Below are 21,441 nucleotides of genomic sequence, written 5' to 3'. Positions count from 1 at the left end.
TCAAATAAAATTGGGGTAAATATGTAGAGTAGCTGTATTTGGGGGAAAAAATGTTAAAAATCAGAAAATACTTTTATTACCTATATGCTCTTTCACTTCCTCTTTTCATTAAACCCAGCGGGGATAAGAAATTCCAAATACTTTAGGAGATATCAGATTTTTTAATTTTCATAGTTGGACGATATTTGTTAAAGAAAATTTAAAAAAATCCGAAAATACTTTTATTCTATGCTCTTTAACTTCCTCTTTTCATTAAACCCGGCGGAGATAAGAAATTCCAAATACTTTAGGAGATATCGAATTTTTTAATTTTCATCACAATACCTGTGTATTCATGCGGCATTCATAATTGTTTCTTGTTTACGAGTATGAAATTTTTTTTTTTCTTGCGGCGTTCACCATTGTTTAACTGCCTCTAACTTAGGTGAGTTTTTAACGTTTCAAATTTTAATGTTTTATTTGTTATTTGGATATTGTTGCGCAAGTAATAAATTTAAAAAAAATTACGTGAGTTCCTACTGTTCATCCTTTGTACCGGTTTGTTTTGATTTGATTTGATTTTTTATTTCATTCAATAGACCATACAATGGTATAGAATATGTAAAAAAAAAAAAATACAAATAAACATAAATACAAACACACAAACAGGTACAAGAACATAATTAAAAGCATTAAAAAATTAAAATAATATAATATAACAGCTGATCTTCCATGAATAAGCACCTATTATATATTATATATAAAAGAAATTATATATAAAAGAAAAATCATACATAAAAAAAAATTACGAAGCTACCTCCTGTTCATAATCGTCTATATTATAAAAAGCCTTATGTGCTAAATAAAGAAATAATTTCTTTTTAAATAAATTATATTGGTCCATATTTTTTAGAACTGATGGTAATTTATTGAATAATCTAATACCAAGGTCAGGTCAGTTACATTATAAATACTTTAAAACTAAACAATCATTAAAATTAATTCATATTATTTTTAATGTCCGTTTAGTTTGAAAGTATTTATAACGTAACTGACGTGACGTAATCAACCATTTTAATTAATCAGGCATTCACGAACACACGGCAAAATAAAAAAAAATGTGACGTTCGAATGATAGTACAGGTCTTGTATTGCAAAATAAAAACGGCGATATCTCCTAAAGTATTTGGAATTTCTTATCTCCGCCGGGTTTAATGAAAAGAGGAAGTAAAAGAGCATATAATAAAAGTATTTTCGGATTTTTAACATTTTTTTTCTCGCAAATTCCGCTACACTACCTACATATTTACCAAAATTGGTTTGCTTTCAACCAGGCAAACTAAACTTATGTCGAAATTAGTCTCTTCATTCATGTTGAAATTGAAGGAGACTATTTAACTTCCCGCGCCTAATATCAAAACAATAATGTACAAGTCTAGTCAAATTACGTACGCATTTAACATTTACAATTGCGCATGACCTCGGTGGTAACCGAGTTTTCATTGGTCAGCGTGCAGCGCACAGCGCACACGCACAGAAAATATTAAAAGTTGGTCAACTTTCTGTGCGTCGATCCTGTGCTATTTTCCCGTGCGAATGCTGTGCTCGAGTGTAGGTGGCGCAATTCAAAAACTTTGTTTCTATTTTCTGTGCGTGTGCTATTTTCTGTGCTAAATCATTTGTAGGCTAGCCTTTAGTGTACACTGAAAAAGGAAGATAGTCTTTTTGAAATTTAGATGGAACTTCTTCATGAATTAAAAGTATATATATGTAAAGAAATTAAATGAAAAATGATTTTCTCTAAACTGTTTTCTTTCCTTCATTATTTATTGCATAAACTTTACTTATAAAATGTTTTGCAATGTTTTAATAAAGCTAAGCTATATAATGTTTTAATTTTACATATGGCTAGAGAACCTTTCTTTCTCACCATTCAGTTAAAGACCAAAATGCTGGTGGTCGGTTCATTTTAATTCAAAACAATTATTTCTGTATGAGGTTCGGTTCGGCTTGGTTCAAAATTTTTTCGCTATGGTTCGATTCAGTTCGGTTCGGTTCGAAACCAGAGAACTGAGGTTCGCCCAGCTCTAGAAAATTGTATACCTAAACTATATTATAAAGGTAACGGAAATAGCACAAACATAAGATAAACTACGCTGCATTTTGTCAATTAGCATAACTACTCGATCATTTCCAATCTTCAATAATATAACATTGCAGAAAAAATGTAATTTTTTTTAATGGTGTCTGTTATACAAACGTATTTTATTGAAAACATAGGAAGGATTAATTTAACAGAGAATTAGACAGATGCAAACTTACGTGTGTGGTTTTTGAGGTTATTTGTCTCTATTTTATATCAGGTGTATACACTATGCACTTATTTTACAATTTTATAAATACACATGTGATTTTTTTTTAATACATGATAGTCCTATGTAATTTTTTAAAATAAATGTGTGATTTTTTTTAATAACATGTGGTGAAGTTTAGTGTGGGACTGGGATTCGAGATTCGATGACAAACACTGAGGATTCGAACAAGGATTCGGATTCGACCAAAATGTGGATTCGTCCCATCCCTAGAAAATACCAATTACAGAATCTTTAAATATTAAAATTTGATCAACAAATAAAAATAAATCCTTTTTAGAATTAATACATTGTAAAATAATTAACAAATTAAATTTAAAAAAAAAAAAATTGGTGCCATGCAACTTAAAAGTGGCAAATTAAGTTTATACGAGAATGCTGATATTAATAGGGTATTAACATTTTCTTTTCATAATGTCTGCATCACGTTTTTTAATAGGGCCAAAGGTTTTTGCATGGCATGGGTATGCTATGGTCATGTGGTCATCTCTCAGCCCAGCTGAGCTCATCACCAGCACCTCGGACACACCAACAATGACAATTAACTGATCACTTAATTTCTAGTAACTTTAAAGTATTTAAACTCTTTTTATTAATCCTTGGGGCCCCACACAGTAATCGTGGAAGGGAGTTTGGAAATGAGTGCTGGACCAGGCCTGATCAGTGCAGTGTACGTATGTTGACTACATGCAAGTATGCGGAGCCCACGTGTTCGCCCGACGCTGAGGGCAGGTCAGGTCACGCACGGTCCGTGCCCATCGGAGACCCTCCACAACAAGACGTTAATAAAATGTATTTATGTGATTTATATACTTGTTTTAAATCGTCCAAGAACAGGGTGGCCACATGTTTTTGAAAATGAAATTCCCTGCATTTTCCCTGTTTTACAGAAAATTCTAAGTTTTTTCCCTGAAGGAGATAATTGTGCTACAAGTTAAATTTCATTTTAAAAAATTACATATTATGCAATGGTGTAATCATTAACGCAATTAAAACTTATTATGACTGATTAAATATCCTAAATAATAATAAACTAAATTTTTATCAAATATTTTCTTACCTATTATCAGATCTGCAACCACAATATTCTAGTAATTAAAAACAAAGTTTATGGATGGAAAAGAATGAGTTACTTGTTTACAGCCTATCTTAAGTAAGTTAAATAATGCTTGTTGAAAAACATGTCCACAAAACTTTAATGGGAAATTGAATAAACATACACTCTAAAATAAGTGTCCTACTTTTAAAAAAGACATCCTGACAAACAAACTTTTAAAGCAAAACTAAAAACATGAGGCATTAAACATATTTTTTTTAAACATTGAAATTAAATAAGAAATATTGAATGAGATGGAACACTGAATAAATGATGACTAATAAAAGGCACTTTGGGAGTTCGGCGCACAAACTAGTGTCTTATTTTGAAATTGCTTTTATCTCCTCTTCAATAAGAGCAGACTGTTTCATGGCATCTTCCATCAATTTTCTCCGCTTCTCTTCTAACTCTCTAACAAGGGAAACTGACCTTCTCTTCTCTACTTCTGCATGATGTAGAGCTTCTTTTTTTTCTTTTGCATCTTTGAGGGCGTCTGAGTATCGCAAACGAGCACAGCGATATGACTTTACCAGATCTTTTGTTAAGGTCATATTTTGAATGCCTCCTAGCGCTGAAACTGCATCATAAACTTGTCTCTGTGACACTATTGAAGATTCATGTAGGTTTTCCACTAAGCATTCTTTGTTAATAGAGAATCCTCTCTCAACACTAGAGTTTCCATGAGACAAACAGAAAACCATCTTCAAAAAGTTGACTAATGCCTGATAGTCTCCATTCTCTGGAATATGGCTTAGCCACAACTCAGCAAGAGAAGTGCTTTCAGATGAAAAAGCTTTCATTTTCTCACAAAATTCTGATGATTTAAACACACTTTTGAATTGCCTGTCAACATTATCAGCAACTGTTCCTGACAACCATTTACTTTCAACAAGCAGTTTTAATGTTGTGGAAAGACGAGCATCACAGACTTTAGGAATAACAGCAACAGACGGATCCAGACATGAAATTCCCTTTGCCAAAGAATATTTCAAAGGTGACCTAATCATTATCTTCTGACAAAGAACCTGAAAACATTTCATGCAGTCATCCTTAAAAAACAGTAATTCTTTCTCTGTTGAACCTTTTACCTTCTGCAAAGCACTTCTTGTAGCATACCCAACTTCTACATACTTTGGATTAACTAAACTTTCTTTATCATTGAGTGGGACATCTTTGATGGATTTAGATTTCTCCAAAACATGCTTTACCACAAACCTCAACATGAACTTTTCCAACAAGTTACTTAAAGACTCGTAAAGAAGGGGAGCAAGTGGAGCATCAGACTGGAATTTTTGCAAAAATGGCTCCATTTCCAAAGCTATAGCTTGAAAGAAAACTAACTTTGGAATCAGAAATTTGTCCCCAATAGTTTTCGAAACAACACAAAAACTCTGGCAAGATGGAACACGTTTCATTGCTGTAGACTTCTCCACAAACACTTTCAAATGAGGAACCATTAAAACAGCACGTTCTGCAACACCAGAATTTTCCAGCCATCGTATGGCACAAAACTTTTTTGGAAAATTTGAAGACCCTGAAAATTGAACATAATCTGCTCTTCTTGCTGGAACATTCTTAAATAAATTATACAGAGCACGAAGGAACTCTACAATTTTCCAGTCTGTGGCTTTTATGGCAGCTTTGAAGGCACAATGCAATGTGTGTAAGCCACAACTACCTATGTCAAGGAATGATGGATCATTTTCACTTGTAACTATTTCTTCTTTCAAATCCCGGAGGAACTTAAAATTTACATGAGGTCCATCCATGGATATCTGTAGTATTTTTTTCATGTCGACTTCTGAAAGTGCTTCCACAAAAGCCTTGACAAGATCACTTGCTGAAGAATGTGCTAAAAAAGCAGATCCAAAATAATGGGTGCGCAAATTGTTTTCACTCCAAAACCTAACCGTTATGTCCATTTGACCTTTTTGAGCAACTTTATTAAGACTCTCATCAAAACCGACAACACAGTATTTACATTCCTTCAACTTCCGAATCAACTCTTTATGAAAATGTGGGGCAAGACCATGCACTATTGAGTATGCCAATTTTGTTCTTTGTAGCTGCATTTTGCAAGCAATTTGAGAGTCTGGAAACATTATAGGGAAAAGATTAACACTGCTAGCAGCATTTCGCATTGAGTTGTGAGATAATATCATATTGAGACACCAAATAATTTCTGCATGTACAACAGAATCATTCAATAAAAAATGGCTTATGTTTTTGGATGTAGTTTCTTGAGAATGAATATCAGGTTTTGAATCTTGTGAAGAAGTGCCAGCAACTACTTTTTCTGAATTAACATTAGTAATTTCAGAATCTGTCCCAGGTAAGTCTTTTGGTTTAAGAAACACTCCCATCAGCAGCGATCTCTTCTTAGCATTAACAAATTTAATGTGTTTTTTACTAGTCATGTGGCTAGTAACTGCTCTCTTGCCCATGTTACTCAAGCTGAACACATTCTGGCAAAAACTACACCTTGCTGCATACTGATTGTGTACAACTGGCCTCAACCATTCTGAAAAATCTTCATTCTGCAGCCATGTTTCTTTAAATGCAGATTTAGTATATTTTGAGTGTGACATATTGGCTCTAAAAAAAGAAAAATTATAATTAATTTCCTATTACTCTCAAAAATCCTAAAAGTACTATACTTAATGCAATGTAAGTCTAACTTGCCTAACCTTTAAAGAAAATTAAAAATGTTTAAACATAACTGAATACCGGCGGCCACACAGTTTGACGCAATTTTTTCCCCAGTGTTATTGTGAAGAAAAAAAACACTCGTGCGGCACTCTTAACCTACTCTACCAAGACGCACGGTGATATAATTATGTGCTATTGGGATTTCAGCTTGACTTACTACCTAAATGAAAATTTTTAACTAGGAACGCTTTGTAATTGTTGAATAAACTGACAAGTTGTAAAATTGACAAACAAAACAAAAGCTTACCTTATCAATGTTTCCACAAAACATTCAAATTTTCACACAAACGCATCAACCACAACATAACTAGGCCTATAATACATTCACGGCCCGTGCTCCCGCCATTTAATCCAGGTTATGCACCCGTATTTTCACATACGATGGACTACAAATTACCGTCAAAATGGCTATAGTTTCAATTCACCACAAAATACACTTCGGAATTTGTGAAAAATTGCTGTTCAATGGTTTATTACGCAAAACAAACAACAACCACTAAGCAAATAAACCATGCACAATCCGGTCATGATATTCATGCCCTTGCAACAAAAACAAATGGCACGGCAATGTTCCGCTATTTTGGCAAATACACGAAAAATACGACATTCAGTAGACCAGAATATGGTACACTGGCCAGAAATACAGTACGTTAATTTTATTGTCTGCTTACTTACGCACTTTCTATGGTGCTATTATCAGCAATATGGTACAAATACTATATTAATGGAATGTTGGTACCGTACCAAATTCCATGTAGCCGATGCGCGGTACGGCGTGGAATATTCTGCATTTTAATAAGATAGTATAAATTAAATAGCGTGTTTTATAAAATTTAATTAGCACTAATAAAAACGCTGAGATTTGCACGTTGCCCTTAAATGTTTCTATAATGTACAAATTCACAGTTGACGAAATAATTACTACCAGCAAAAAAAATTCCAGGGTCAAATCACTAATTCCCTGTATTTTTCCCGGTTTTCCATTGCAAAATGATATTCCCTGTAATTTCCCGGTTTTCCAGGATTTCCCTGTGTGTGGCCACCCTGAAGAAATCCTGCATATTATCAAACACGCGTCAAATGAAAAATCAAAGACCATACTTTTATTAAAAAAATTAGCAACCATTTCAAAAGGTAACAAATGCACAAGTGGGTGAATTGTACAAACACACTGTGGCCGTGGATTAAGTTTATACTCTGGAAAAATAATCGTAAAATTTATTGGTCTAAGACAAGATCGTTGCAAAAGTAAAATGGTTGCTCAGCAAGGTTATGTCCACAACAATTAAATAATCTGTTTCATCTTAAAGTTATTTTTAAGTATTTCTATTGGCTGTCAAGTTGGGGCTACTTTGCAAAATCATTACCTCTTTGTGAATTTAGTGGAGGGGGGGAAAAAATGTAATATTTTATGAAAAATGTTAGTACAAATTTTTAATGTGTGTGGATGTTTCTTATTTCAAACAGCAGGATCTCGAGCCAATAACTACTAGTGCACAGTCCACCTTACAGACTTTCTTTGACAATAGTGGTTTATGAATAGGAAATGGAACCACTTGAAACTGAGAATAAAAATTAAGGAGTGAGCTAGGAATCAATAAACGTTTGTATTTGATGCAGCCCCAGTTTTAATGAGTAGCTGAAGATCGATTTAAGGTGATGCCGTCAGCCGACAATGACCTGGTCGGGCCTCACTGCTTGTTTCTCTTCTTGTGGATGTTCCTGAGCCGGCGCTTCTCCATCCTCTCCTTCCGAAGCCGCACCTTGAGGATCTGCTCCGGCCGCTTCAGCTCGCTCATCACGGTCTGGCGCTGCACCTTCGTGTTGTGTCGCCCCCAGTGCGTGTTGGGCGCGCGTCTCCCTGCACACAGCACGTCTCAGTGGTTTCACCTGTTCCTAGTGTTCCTCGCGCTTGCAAGCTTTTAGTCTACATCACACCACTTTGTTCTAGGGAATAATGAATGATGACATCACCAGTGACGAGGGATCGGAGCCCGCATCGCCTGCATGTGTGGGTGGGGGGGAGTTGTCCCCATCCCGGGGGCAACTGCCTTACCGTGTGCGTGTTCCATGCCGTGCGTGTCATCGCACTGCAATAACCCTATATGCTTTGGTAGGCATGTTGTCCTGTTAGGTAATGAGGACACAATAGCTATGAGTATTTCACGCCAGTGGTACGATGAGAGCTTCGCATATTTCTTTGCTGCCCAATTTACCGTGCTTGTGGCTCACACTTGACGTTATAAACTTTTGTGAATTTTTTACATAAAATTTTAAACATAATACCATATCAGTCAATTACTTTATCAAAGGTGTTTTGAAAAAAATAACATTAATGTCCAGTCTTGCCACACACACCACTTGGAAGCTAGCTTCATTGTGTTTAGTTATGAAAAGTATACTTAAATTGAGCTTAAAACTATAATAATGCCTACAGTGGTAAAACTAATAGTCATCTTTATTCAACAAACAAATAATACTGGATTTTTTATTTAACATAAGATGGGTGGGCCATCATGTCTTGAAAACACTTTTGGTAAAACATAAAAACTTCAATTTTTAAGCAATGGTTAAAATTTACAAAACTAAAAATGATTCAGAAACCCTACACATAAAAAGACTTGAGTATACTGTACTTAGAATTTATAACTCTGATAGTGATGACAAATGCAGCTCATATTCTTTAATGCAAATGCCTTGCTCATTTTATAATAATTTAATCTCAGTGAAAGATCACTGCAATAATACACTAGCAGACGAAAAAGATCCAAGGCGGCCAATATGGCAGTATTGACATCACACTGGTGGTCACCGTGAAGGAAGACGGGGTTAACTTTTATTTAAAACTGCTTATACTGGGAATCAAACCGAGGACTAAAAATAACCATGGCATATTTTCTTTTTTTCTTAAATGTTTTTTATAATTTTTTGATATTTGTTAATAATGTTTCATTACATTGGTCTCGACAGTTTGGAACTGGGGACTGAGGCAGATATTCCAAGACCTAAAAATAAGGGTTTAGGAATTGAATATGCTACACTTGCTTTCCTAGGTCATAAGTGCAATCTGGTTCACATCCAATGCTTACTGGAATGTTTTTCTATTTACCTGAGAGATTCACACAATTGATGTATTGTTGCGAGCAAAAGATTGCGAGAGAAAAATCTCCACAGAGATGTTTATTGATTCTATAAATAATTAACACTACAGTAATTCCCATGAAAGGTATGTACGATTGCTTATTTTTTAACAGATATACACCTTATGTTCCTAAATTTCTTTTACATAAAGGAAAGGTTGCAAAATATGACACAATTTAATGGTGTTTTTGGATGCTCAAGAACAAAATCTATATTTTAAAATTGTTTTTATGGCAAAAATTTATCTAGTTCTGTTTTCTATAAAGATATGAGTTTAAGGAAAATAACCTCAAATTTCAGGACGAGTTACGATAACACTATTTTTAATTCATTACCAGAATATCACACCCTGTTTGCCATTTGTTACACTAATTTGTATTATTTAGCATCTTTGGAAATAATATTGTAATCAACTTCTACATACTATTTTTTCTTCATTTTCCCTAAAACTATAATAAAGTGTTGCCCTGCACTGCAACAAGGTACGAGCGAATACTCACCCACGGTCTTGTCGCGGCTCTCTCCGTCGCTGCTGTCGCCTTGCTCCTCCGCTTGCTGCAGCACCTTGCTTCTCTCCTTCCACTGGTCGTACCTGTTGCTCTTGAAGGTCGCGGGGATCCACACGCCAGACTCACTCAGGATCTTCTTCTTGTTGGCCTGTCCGCAAGTCCAGGGCGTTACACTCACGTCACTCGCTCCTGGTAGGGTTTGTGCTGCCGTCAACAAGTAACTCACAATGTTTGCCCACTCCACTCGCTTCCTTTATCCTTCGTAGCTCAATGTTCCGTCAAAAATACCAAATAATAGAAATACTTACAAAAAATAACACATTTAGAGAAACAGGAAAAAAAACAGCATTAATAGGCAATTACTGCTTGTAATTTGTGTTTTGGCTAGTATGGTTTGAATAAGCAATAAATCAGGTTTGAAAAAGGTGCACATTTAAATTTATTTTAAAAAGTTATTTACTGCAGATAAAAAGCCTATAATTGAAAAAGGATGCTAGCTAAAACTAAGAATATTCTCTAAACGTCAACATCGCCAAATCATAAGCCAGCACTCACGTATGACATGACTAGGAAAGTGGACTATCACATCACCTCGCGTACATACAGAGTTAACCTTGATAAGCGGGCTTGGTATAAAATTGAAGAACTACACTCTCTGACTTCAGTGTCACTATTCACTTCCAACCAATGCCATCGTACAAGGAAGGCACAGTTGTTTGCTGTCCCCTTCGTAAGTGAAAATCATACATGATGATTCAATCAGTGTTAGTGAAACAAGCACCATATTTTAAACACTTGAATGGTCGTTTGGACACGGATAATTAAGATTGGTCTAATAATAGGTAAACTTTGAGTATAACAAAGAATGAAATGCACGAATTATTGCGTCTACAATGCGTTACATTGCCCAAAGAAAAGTATAAATATGAACTGGAAATAGTTAGCGAACCATCTGAACTACTGTTACATATTGAAGGGAAGCGACACAGGCTGATCGGGTGAAGGGCTACCTGAGGCACGGCCACCATCTTCTTCTTGCGCACGTCCCAGCGCATGAGCTTCCTGTGCAGTCTCAGCTGGTCCTCGCTGTCTCCCGTGAGGCTCAGCTCCGCGCGTCCTGCCTCGCGCTCGAAGCTGTGCACCGCCAGCCTGCACGCACACACACTCGCGAGACTTACCACCGCTGCTGTGGGCCGGGCGACACTTCATCCCTGCAGTCACTCTTTACAACCATGAGACGGAGGTCACTCCACCCATCTGTCACATCACCACTGCCATGATCAAAGCAACTATTCCACCCAGCAATCACTTCACCACTGCCATGATCAAAGCAACTATTCCACCCAGCAATCACTTCACCACTGCAGTGGAACAGGAGACACTTCCACATGCGTCTCTTTACCACTGACGTGAGCAAAGGGACACTTCCAGCAAGATGTGTACATATACACAGCACAAAGAGCTACTAATCGCATTTGTGGCATTAGTAAATAAATAAATTGCTTCCACCAGAAAATTATAACAGGTACGGACTTTACAGTCTTGAAAGCAACAATTCAAACATAACAGGTGTCTATTTGTTGTTTCTACTTGCCCTGGTGAATGTTCCCTGGGTTTTTGACCTAGCCCTCCCCTTTGTGTCTTCATATCTTTGGTTATTTAATGTCAAAATGAACATGACTTGTTTACAGGAAAAGCCTCTACACATTTTATATTTATATGTTCCTGGTTTAACATGGATTTCTTTTATTACTTAACGTGATACAAAATTTTGTTTTTCAAGTTGCGAAAAAATTGGTTTCCCGGTAAACGTCCGAATAAAAGTGAAAAATAATCTGGTATCAACCTAACTAATCGTTTGTTTACACTTAACGTTTAAAAAATGTTATAGGTCAGGCAAAGAAATGGTGTGTGAATACATGTTACCATGTGTTTTAACATCCCTTTAGCCCCATCCCCATGTTTTCATTTACTTCAGTTGTTATTACAACATCTATAATTTTACATATTGTGTAGGTTCTTCCCTGTTTATGCCACATGATAAAGAGTTGGTGTACTGCTTTATTTAGTACCTACTACATGTCTTAATGATTTAACAGTAAGTTATTTTAATTTTTTGGATAATTTATGAAAAATATAGAGCTTTGCCATTTTAGAAAATTGACAGAAAAAAGGTCAGGCACTACAAAAATTTATTTTAGGATATTTATTAGCTTTTCTGAGGTTTGCCAAACATTAAACTTAAGCAGACACTGCATGTGAAAATTCATATTTTTTGAGTCTGGAAACATTAACATTACAAAATTATTTGTTACTCTAAACAAAAGTTATGCCTTATAAGAAACAACATAAATAAAAGTTAAGTATTTGTAGCCTCAATTTCACCACACGACGATGTAAGTTCATGTTCGCATGGCACTTCCCGTAGTTTAGATGTTTTGGTGGTTACAGCAATCATAATTAACAAAAAAAAATATTATAGTTTACTAATTTAAATGTATAGCTATCATGGAACCTACGGACAACTTTTTGAAAGTCTGAGGGGAAAAGGAACCCAGCATGCATCTTTTAATATCATCAATTTAATATGTAGCAATGTAAAAGGAAACACAACAATTTATTTCTCCGTTGCAGGTCTTCCACTGTTGCCAAAATATTACCTACAACTAACACTGGAATTATGGTGCCATAAGTGCAGATAACACCAAAATTATTGTGCTATATGCGCATCCAACAGCTATTCAGCTACATGAATGAAACTGATACAAACTGCTTATGTATCAGTAAGTTTCTCTGTTTTTTTCTGTAGCAAACAAAGAACTTTCTGTAGTTCAGTAACTGGATCTCTAAATCAGTGAGAGCGAAGGAAAAACCTCAATACAGCGCAGCACTGCATGATGTAAGTGAACAGTCTCCAAATATTTATATTGAATGTGCAACTTTACACTGAAGTGAGGCTCAAAACAAATGCAAGTTAGCATACTGCTGCTGTAAACAAAAATGTTATGAGTTTCAGCAAAGTTTAGTGTTGGTTTTGGGTTTTTTACATGATGTTTCTGACCAGACCTTCACCCCCGTTGCCTGCAGACACTCCAGAGGCACTGCTACAATACGATGGGACTCTATGACGACTGAAGGACACCCAGTCACTAGAACTGCATATGTTTTAATATGCAAACTTTGCACATTTTAATACGAAAAATTTTGTTTAAAAATTTCATCTTTGTTACTTACTATGGTCTAACGTTTGTAGAATATAGATAACTGTAAACTAATTGTACATAATATTAATGTTTGAGACTGCTGCACTTCTACTCCATCTTAAAACACAATTAATTAATTAATTCAACTTGTAATGCAAGTTTTTTTTTTCTTTGTTGCACTCAACATCAAAATAAACTACTTGTGCAAAATTGTTACTACTTGACTACAAAAACTATTCAACTTTTGGCACGACATAACTCAAAATCAAATTATATTACACAAAATGTTGGAATCTAGTCAGAATTGTTACAAAACAGTGAAACCTCTATTTAACAAATCTCAAGGGACCAAAATTTGTTGTGTTTGATGTAAAGGGGATTGTTAAATGGAGGTTTTGTACGATATAACGATATATTTCTAGTCATCATAAAGCTTCACATAAATGGCTAGAACTGTCTTTCTGACTGTTTAATACGATATGAAAAATTAAACATGAAAAAGTACATAGAATAAACTTGTTTAATGGCATGTTTAATATGGTCGAAATAAATCACTATCTTGTCCAAATCATCATTTTTACATACTTTCACACGTTTACAATTTGTTCCTACCAGAGAAGCGTTGTTTTCAATCTGTTCCCGGTTGGATAATATGGTCGAAAATGTAGACGCCGGGATGTCGAAACGTTTAGCTATATCTTTTTTTTTTCACCTTCATCAACTGTATTTAAAATTTCTAATTTTATTTTAATGTCAATCTGTCACCGTTTTTTACGATTAGAATTCATTTTACAATAGTACCGTGTTTGTTTCCGTAACTACGTGTGGAAATAAATAAACAACAGTGAAAACTGAAAAAAACGGAAATTGTACTACACCATAGTTAAAAATATTTGCGTGTGCGCATCTTTAACCATAGAAATGCAAAATATACTAGTTGTTCGTCTTGCCAGAGCGATGGTACAGGAGGTTTCCGCCACTAGCGCTAAATGTAACCACCATTTTGAACAAAGTGTGGCATGTATACACGACGTGTGTTATCCATGATGCTTTGTTTATTTATTGTCTTCCGCGATGGTGCATATTATTTTAAGGTTATACCCACGTATTTTTAAGCAGTAAATGCAAAAAAATTAGTGGATGTCTTGTAGGAGATGTTTATTTTTGCGTGTTTTCAAAAGCGACAGTTCGTTGTAAAGGGAATTTCACAATTTCGGAACAAATAAAATTCGGTATTTAGAGGTTAAAACAGCATTGATCTTATGGAGGTTCAGCGGGACCAAAATTTTATTTTGTTGCATGGGGTTTTTTTGTTAAATAGAATATTCGTTAATGGAGGTTTTACTGTATTGGTAAATAAGAACTGGCACTACTACAACGATGCTCACCCCTGCTCGCTGTGATGGTCCGGTGCAGCGTAGGGCACGTAGTTCTCCGTGTCCACCGCGGCCGTGCTCCTCCTCAGCCTCTTGCCGCCCGCCTCGCCGTGGTCGCGAGGCCGCCCGGGCCAGACCACGCGCGAGAAGCTGCTGCCGACGTCCTCCGCGCTGCTCGCGACCAGCCGCGTCCCGGCCCTAGCGCCCGCACCTGCCGGCGAGTTCCATGCTCGTCCAGCGTGACCACCACACCTTACTCACCGGGAGATTTAGTTTCATACATTTATAATCATAATATTGACTTCAAAGTAAAATTAACTGCATGTAAAACTTCTTGATCACAAAACAACCAAAAACATGGCATACCGCATAAATTTCCAGTGGAACCCAACTGTGAAATAAATAGGATTCATTATTGAAGGTGAAGGTGTTAGCATATTACATTACTCATCAACATAGGAGCACGCCAGGTGGTGATACATGTGATACATGACGGGAGGGCAGCTGGCGGCAACACTTGGTCAGCTTCTCTCCTCCTCGGCACCCCAGCAGTCCCGCCACTTTATTGCTCAAGATTCCAGTACCCACCAGGTACCATCAGAAGTTACAATCCTCTCTCAATGATATTGACTGGGTGTGGCCAGAGTTTCTAGCTCCTCATGGATCGCCTCACAGAGACAGCGAGAGAGCGAGTGAGAGAGAGCGTGTGTGTGGGGTGAGGGACAGAGAGAGAGAGAGCACGTGTGTGGAGGTAAGGGAGAGAGCAAGAGAGAGCATGTGGAAGTGTAAGGGACAGCGAGAGAGCGTGTGGGTGTGCAAGAGACAGTGAGTAAGAGCATGTGGGGAGTGTGAGTCTGATTGTGAGATAGTGTGAGAGAGTGAGAGAGTTTTTGAGAGTGTAAGAGAGTCTGAGAGAGTGTATGACTTAAAGTGTGTGAGAGTGAGTGCATGAGAGCGAGAGTACGAAAGTGAGTGAGAGAGAGTGAATGAGTGTGTGTTTGTGTGTGTACGCAGTCTCCGAAGTAAAGTGACTAGCAAACTAGAAAATAAAAACCTAGGAATCACTCCCGGACTACATGGGATCACATGCCTTACGTTAGCGGGGGCTAGACTGCTTCCGAATGGAGTCGCAGGCGAGGAGCACCGAAGAGATGTGACCACGGTGACGACAGGATGAATCAATCAATCCATAGGACTGCTTGTAGTTAGGAACTTGTGTTAGGGGCCCAGAGGCCTAGGGAGTGAGAGAACTAGCCTCTGATTGGCTGGAGGTAGCGCGCGGAGGGCTCGCTCTGCCAAGTGTTATCTTGCACAAATGATGCACGCAACAAACATGGGAATAACAACTTTATGTGGGTATAACATAAACAAACATTATAAATTGTGGTTAGTAGATAGGAGGTGTGTTGTAACCAACTGGAATTTATTGCATTGTGTCAAATAAGGTTAAAACGAAACCAAAATAAAATGTAGCAAAATACTGCAAAAACGTAAGAATTGTAATGTAAAATCAGGTTCTACTGTAACAATACACACAATCCCGTGCTTCATAAACACAGAGGATTGCATTTGTGACTTGCAGGGAAGCTACTGATACAGCTTTCGCAGTTCATTTTTGTGATGTTGATAAACAGTGATTTTACAGTAATGGTTTCCACCTACATTCTTCACAGGAAAAATGGAGTTTAGTTCAATTTGCTATAATTTTTCATTTATCATGAATGAAGCGTTAATATGGGCGAAAAACTTGTAAAATTATCATTTGTGAAGATGTAATTTCCTTATTAATGGAGTTCCCCTTCCTGCAAACACATATCTTTGAGAGGCTATAGAGAGAGTGCAGCATTGTTATCGTCACCTGATTCCAGTTGCTTCCGTTCTTCCTTCTTCCGGAGGAAGCTGCTCACAGATGGCTGGTGCTTCTCTCGCGCCCTCTTCATCACACTCGCCATCTCCGAAGACGTGGTCTGGCAGATCTCAAACACAGTCTGCAACAACCACACACAATGTTGTTAGGGGCTAAACACTTCATGCCCATTCAACTGTAGCAACATACATCATTTTATTTAACTGGTTTAATAGATAACAAGAAACCCATTTATTGGAAACGAAGATATGATGCAGACCATAAACCACGATACCACCCAGTGAAGTCTTCACCAATGACAGCTCATGAATGAACAAACCCAATGGTTATAGAAGTTAAGTCTACATCTACTGCCTCAACATCATAAGTAATGGCCAGTTTTACATATTGACAGGAGATACCGATATGAAAAGAGATGTAATTTCTCCGACAGGTCTGATCACAGATACGTGTGAATAGTTGCAGAGCAAGACTGAACAAGTACAATACTTGGAAGCCGTAGGAGGGCGTTTGCAAACAGCAAACATGCTGTGCTGTAACCAAACAAAATGAAACACTAGATTGAAAATGACAAGAAAACGAGAATTCCTTGGTCAAAAATAAACCAAAATTGTACTCCTAATTGTAAAAAAAATAATTTTCTCCTTTGAAGCTGCTCACCCTCACATTCTTGTGGGTGGACTAGAATGTTTGTTCAGGATGGAAGCAACATGATATCTTATACTCTTTTAAAAAGTAATGCCCATGTGTATTATCTTTTACCATAGAACAGGTAATTGCAACTTGTTTTAAATATCACAAAACTATATTAATTTTTCTTTGGTATTACCATTAAAAATATATTTATGTTGGATGATACGGCACAGAAGTGGTCCAGAACGGGCTAGGCGAAAGAGCCTTTACTATAAACTGATCCAACACTAGTAAAACTTTACTGTACACAATATTGCAAAGTAACTAGCTTCGTTGTTTATAATGAAACTTTATTGAATTAAAAATTTTAAAACAAATTTCTCTTGCCTGAAATGACAAGTAAATATTATTTCACTATTGATATTAGCTACTCAAGAGACCATTTTGAAGTAATTTTGAGTTAAATTTAATGTAGCCATTTATTAAATATCCTTCAACTAATGTTTTAATTAATACCCATGTTTTACAATTGAATTAGTTCACGTTAGACTTAAAATTTGAGATCTTCCTTTTCTTCCAGGTCCGACTTATATTAAAAAAATTTTTATTTAAGGTTAACAGATATTGGAGGTTGCATCATGACTAGAGGCACTGGAAAATAGTGTTTATAATGGATGTTCGTAGCATTTATATTTTGCCATATAGCATTTATATAGCTTTAATTTTAATAGACTAGAAAATTCTTACGTGATTCTATTATTCATTATTCAATTATTCCATATTTTCAAAACGGTTTTGAAAATTTTCTATGTACACAATTCACGATGGTGTAGCTGTCCATATAAAATAATATTGCCCCATAATAACATGTAACATAAAAGTTTAAATATCACATTTGTAAAGTACCTACATCAATTAACACTGAAAATAATTTGCAATTGAGATGTTAAAATATCAATGCAAAAAACAGTCAATGTTGTTCAAGTAACAAACATAACAACATAAGTGTCAAAAATCACTTTCACAAAGCCGAACATCAAAAATAATTTTCACAGAGTTCTTAAATAAAATGTAACTTTACCAAAGACATATGCCACTAACAAAAATTAAAAGACAGCATTGAGCATGTTTCAACAGACTTTTCAGTTATGCTGGTACTTTGATCTGTGACTTTTAAATTATATTTGCTAAAAAAAACCGTTCAGCATCAAGCAACACTGGTTAACAACCTTAATTTTATTGTGAATAGCAGCGCAATATTTTAGTTTCACAGATTACTGATTGTTTTTCGGGTTAGGAAATTAGGAAAACACTAGGTACGTTCAACAAATGAGCGACAAAAGCATAGAGCTACATTGCTGCCATCTTTTTTTTTTCTTCGTTAAAGTGCTAACGAATTTGACTGAAGTAGAGTTCCGTATTTTTTTGTTTGTAGTTGCCAAATTTAAGCTGCGTGTGTTGTAAACTTAAATTAATGAATTTTTATATTTTAGTTGTCATTTAACAGTAAATAATTTTATTGCTTGTGTTAACATCACGCACGCACGCGTTGGCAAATATGGCCGCTTCAATGTTTTCACTTTCTTTCCCGTGAAAATATTCATGCGCGTAAATAAACGTCTCTCTTTAATCGTTTACATTTGTTGGGTCGTACGTTACGTTTGCCGTTAACTTAGTTTACGCACGAGCCTATGCGTATTTAAATTGTGTTTCGTGTTATTTACAAGATTCATAGATCGTGTTGATTGTTTACATGGCTCGCCATCGTCACCGGTTATTAGGTAATCTTCAAACACGGTAAGAAGATTCATAAAATAAAGAATGTTCTTTATTGTATGAGGTTAGGCCGTTAACAATAACAAATGGTTTATTTAAAAATATTAGGTAAACCTAAAATTTACTGTAAATTTTAATATTACTTGAAATTGTAATAATTACTTCTAAAAACGTGATTGTAGCGTTTATTCGTCGGTAAACCATTTTGTCGCTTTTATTCGCGCCTATATTGTTTTTACGATTTTCCAGTGCCTCTAATCATGACACATAAAATGCAAGTCGCCAGGACATATTTTTTTACATTTCTATTGGCTACAAGCAGTTCGAATGTTAACCTCCAAAATGTTCCACTGCACAACTTGTGAATGCAGTTTTTAACCATATTTAGTCAATGGCACGGTATGGTGTTCCTGGTAGAGCGTTAACAATCACAGTATCGAAGAAAGAATGGCAAAAAAAGGGTCATTCAAAAGATGAACTACTTTCCTTATCACTGAAAAGTTTTGATTACACTTTAAGCTTATCATGAAAGGACATATTACCGGAATAGAAAAGTTAATCTTCAGCTTTTAAACAACCTTCAATAAAGCCGAGACTAATGTTAATTTATTCACAAATTGGTACTTTTCCTCAAATTCAATAATGCAAAAACATTGCCACACTTAGTGGCAAGTTGGCCACACGGTCAGGCAGTGTTCGACTTCGTGCAGACAAGGTTGTGGCACTGCGTGGCACGCATCAGTTGTTTACTACGGAGCGGCTAATGGTCACGGTTCTGTGGATGTGTAGCGGGCGAGCTTCTTCCACAGTTCCCTCGCTGCAGTTAATGGCGTCTCATGTTCAACGTTGGTTTGTGTGCTGACACACAAGATAACTGTGAATTTTCAAATGAATATAAATTACTATGCTGTGTTTGCAACATTAAGGGGAATGGAAAGGTAAAATATCTTGGGAATGCTGGAATCGAATATCAAGGATAAAATCTGAACTACTCATCATATTTCTTTGCGGTTTGTTTTGCCAACTAGATAATTTAATTACAGAGGGTTGTGTGTACAGAAGTGGCCACAATAATGCATAGTTTTTTAGAAAAAAATTAAATAACTTTATGCAGAAATAAGGGGTATTAGCCACAAAATTATAAATTATACCAAAATATAATTTTTGAATGGTGTAATACAATATTATCTAGAGCTCTATAATACAGAATTTTACGTAATTGCTCAACAAGCGTGTCCTTCCTTACCTAAATGTTGCATGGCAGGTTTTAATTGGTTAAAATTCCTTTAAAATTCAGCGATCAAGTGTTTTTCACTTTGATTATCATAGAGTTCTAGATAATATTATATTACACAATATAAAAATTACATTTTGGTATAATTTTTAATTTTGTGGATAATACCCCTTATTTCTGCATAAAGTTATTTAATTTTTTTCTAAAAAACTATGCATTATTGTGGCCACTACTGTACACACAACCCTCTGTAATTAAATTATCTAGTTGGCAAAACAAACCGCAAAGAAATATGATGAGTAGTTCAGATTTTATCCTTGATATTCGATTCCAGCATTCCCAAGATATTTTACCTTTCCATTCCCCTTAAATAACTTTTGTCACTCCTGGATCTTAAACTTTACTGGAAAAAAAAATTGTGCTAAACTGGATATCCTGACAATCCAAATAGAGGAATTAATAAATGAAAATGGTGTTCAAAAAACTTTATTAAACGACACTAGCAGTGATGATCGCAGAACATTGCTGCTGCGAGAACTCAGCAGAAACATCGACTCCAGCATCTCTTGACGAGGCAAACCACACGACAAGCAGCCGTGAGTAGGTCAGTGAGGACACAGCTTCGGGGATGTACAACATCCACCAGTCCAGTGTCTGCTTGCTCAAATTAATCCTCCAGAATTGAACAAAGCAAGAAACTAATAAAAAAAAAAGGGTGAAGGATTTTAGAAGTAAGGTAATGCCAAAAAAAAAAAATCGTCCAGCATTCTGAAAACAAGAGAGAAATGAAAATTGGAGATAGAATTACCTCTAACTTGAAAATTGTATCTAAACCTAAACAATTTAAATCTAAAGCACTGTTTGACTCCAAATTCGAACGTTCAGTTTCTGAAAACAACATCACAGCGTCCGTTAAAAGCAAACTCAAAATACCTTGTCTTCGAGTAGTCAAGCTTAAACCTCATTTTATATAGCAGTTCATGAGAATGACTATGTTTTGGATCTCTGGCTACTTAATGACTCAGTTTCGTGGTAGACTCCACAAAGAACAAATATTCAGATTCAAACAACCCACAAGTCCACCCCCTGAAAGCTGCAGACATCTGCTATGACTTCAGCAGCTGGAGGAGCGACCAGACCCAGTCCATTGTCTAGCTGCACTAAGTACATGTGTGACTCTCTTATCAAAAAGTACTAAACCAATGGAATTGTTTGATAAAATGCCATGTTCAGATGATACACAAACACAGCAGTGAAGGCAGGAGAAGCTCGCTACGGTCCCGGGTGGAAGAACAGCACTCACGTTGGAGGGCTTGTAGGTCTTCATCTTCTGCAGCAGCTGCAGTTTCTCGGAACCGTCGCTGGGGACGAACACGGGGTGGCTGTCCAGGCTCGTGAAGTCCATCTGCTTCGATCTGCGCACGCTCTCCGCAGACGCTCCGGGCCGTGATCGTATGTACTGCCTGTACGCGTTCCCGCACACCTTCTTCATGTTTAGCTGAGGACACATGCCCCACGGTGCTCAGGGAGACTACAACTTAGGCTT

At 36.3% G+C, this 21,441-nt stretch overlaps 1 protein-coding gene across 1 annotated transcript in view; it reads right to left on the bottom strand.

The window, feature by feature from the left end:
* Positions 1-7,760: 7,760 nt before the first annotated feature.
* The window catches only part of LOC134542557 (ATP-dependent RNA helicase DDX54), a 73,887-nt gene continuing 60,206 nt past the window's right edge, over positions 7,761-21,441 (bottom strand). Inside the window, exons 8-13 of the mRNA XM_063386919.1 lie at positions 21,199-21,393; positions 16,244-16,373; positions 14,398-14,596; positions 10,817-10,955; positions 9,798-9,954; positions 7,761-8,017 (exon numbers count right to left, since the gene is read on the bottom strand). Coding sequence (XP_063242989.1) covers positions 7,848-8,017; positions 9,798-9,954; positions 10,817-10,955; positions 14,398-14,596; positions 16,244-16,373; positions 21,199-21,393 — 990 coding nt within the window. The 3' untranslated portion in view covers positions 7,761-7,847. The remainder of the gene's footprint in view (positions 8,018-9,797; positions 9,955-10,816; positions 10,956-14,397; positions 14,597-16,243; positions 16,374-21,198; positions 21,394-21,441) is intronic.

This window comes from Bacillus rossius (assembly GCF_032445375.1).
Source record: "Bacillus rossius redtenbacheri isolate Brsri chromosome 9 unlocalized genomic scaffold, Brsri_v3 Brsri_v3_scf9_1, whole genome shotgun sequence".
NCBI classification, from domain to species: Eukaryota; Metazoa; Arthropoda; class Insecta; order Phasmatodea; family Bacillidae; genus Bacillus; species Bacillus rossius.
This window is presented reverse-complemented; position numbering and strand designations above follow the sequence as displayed.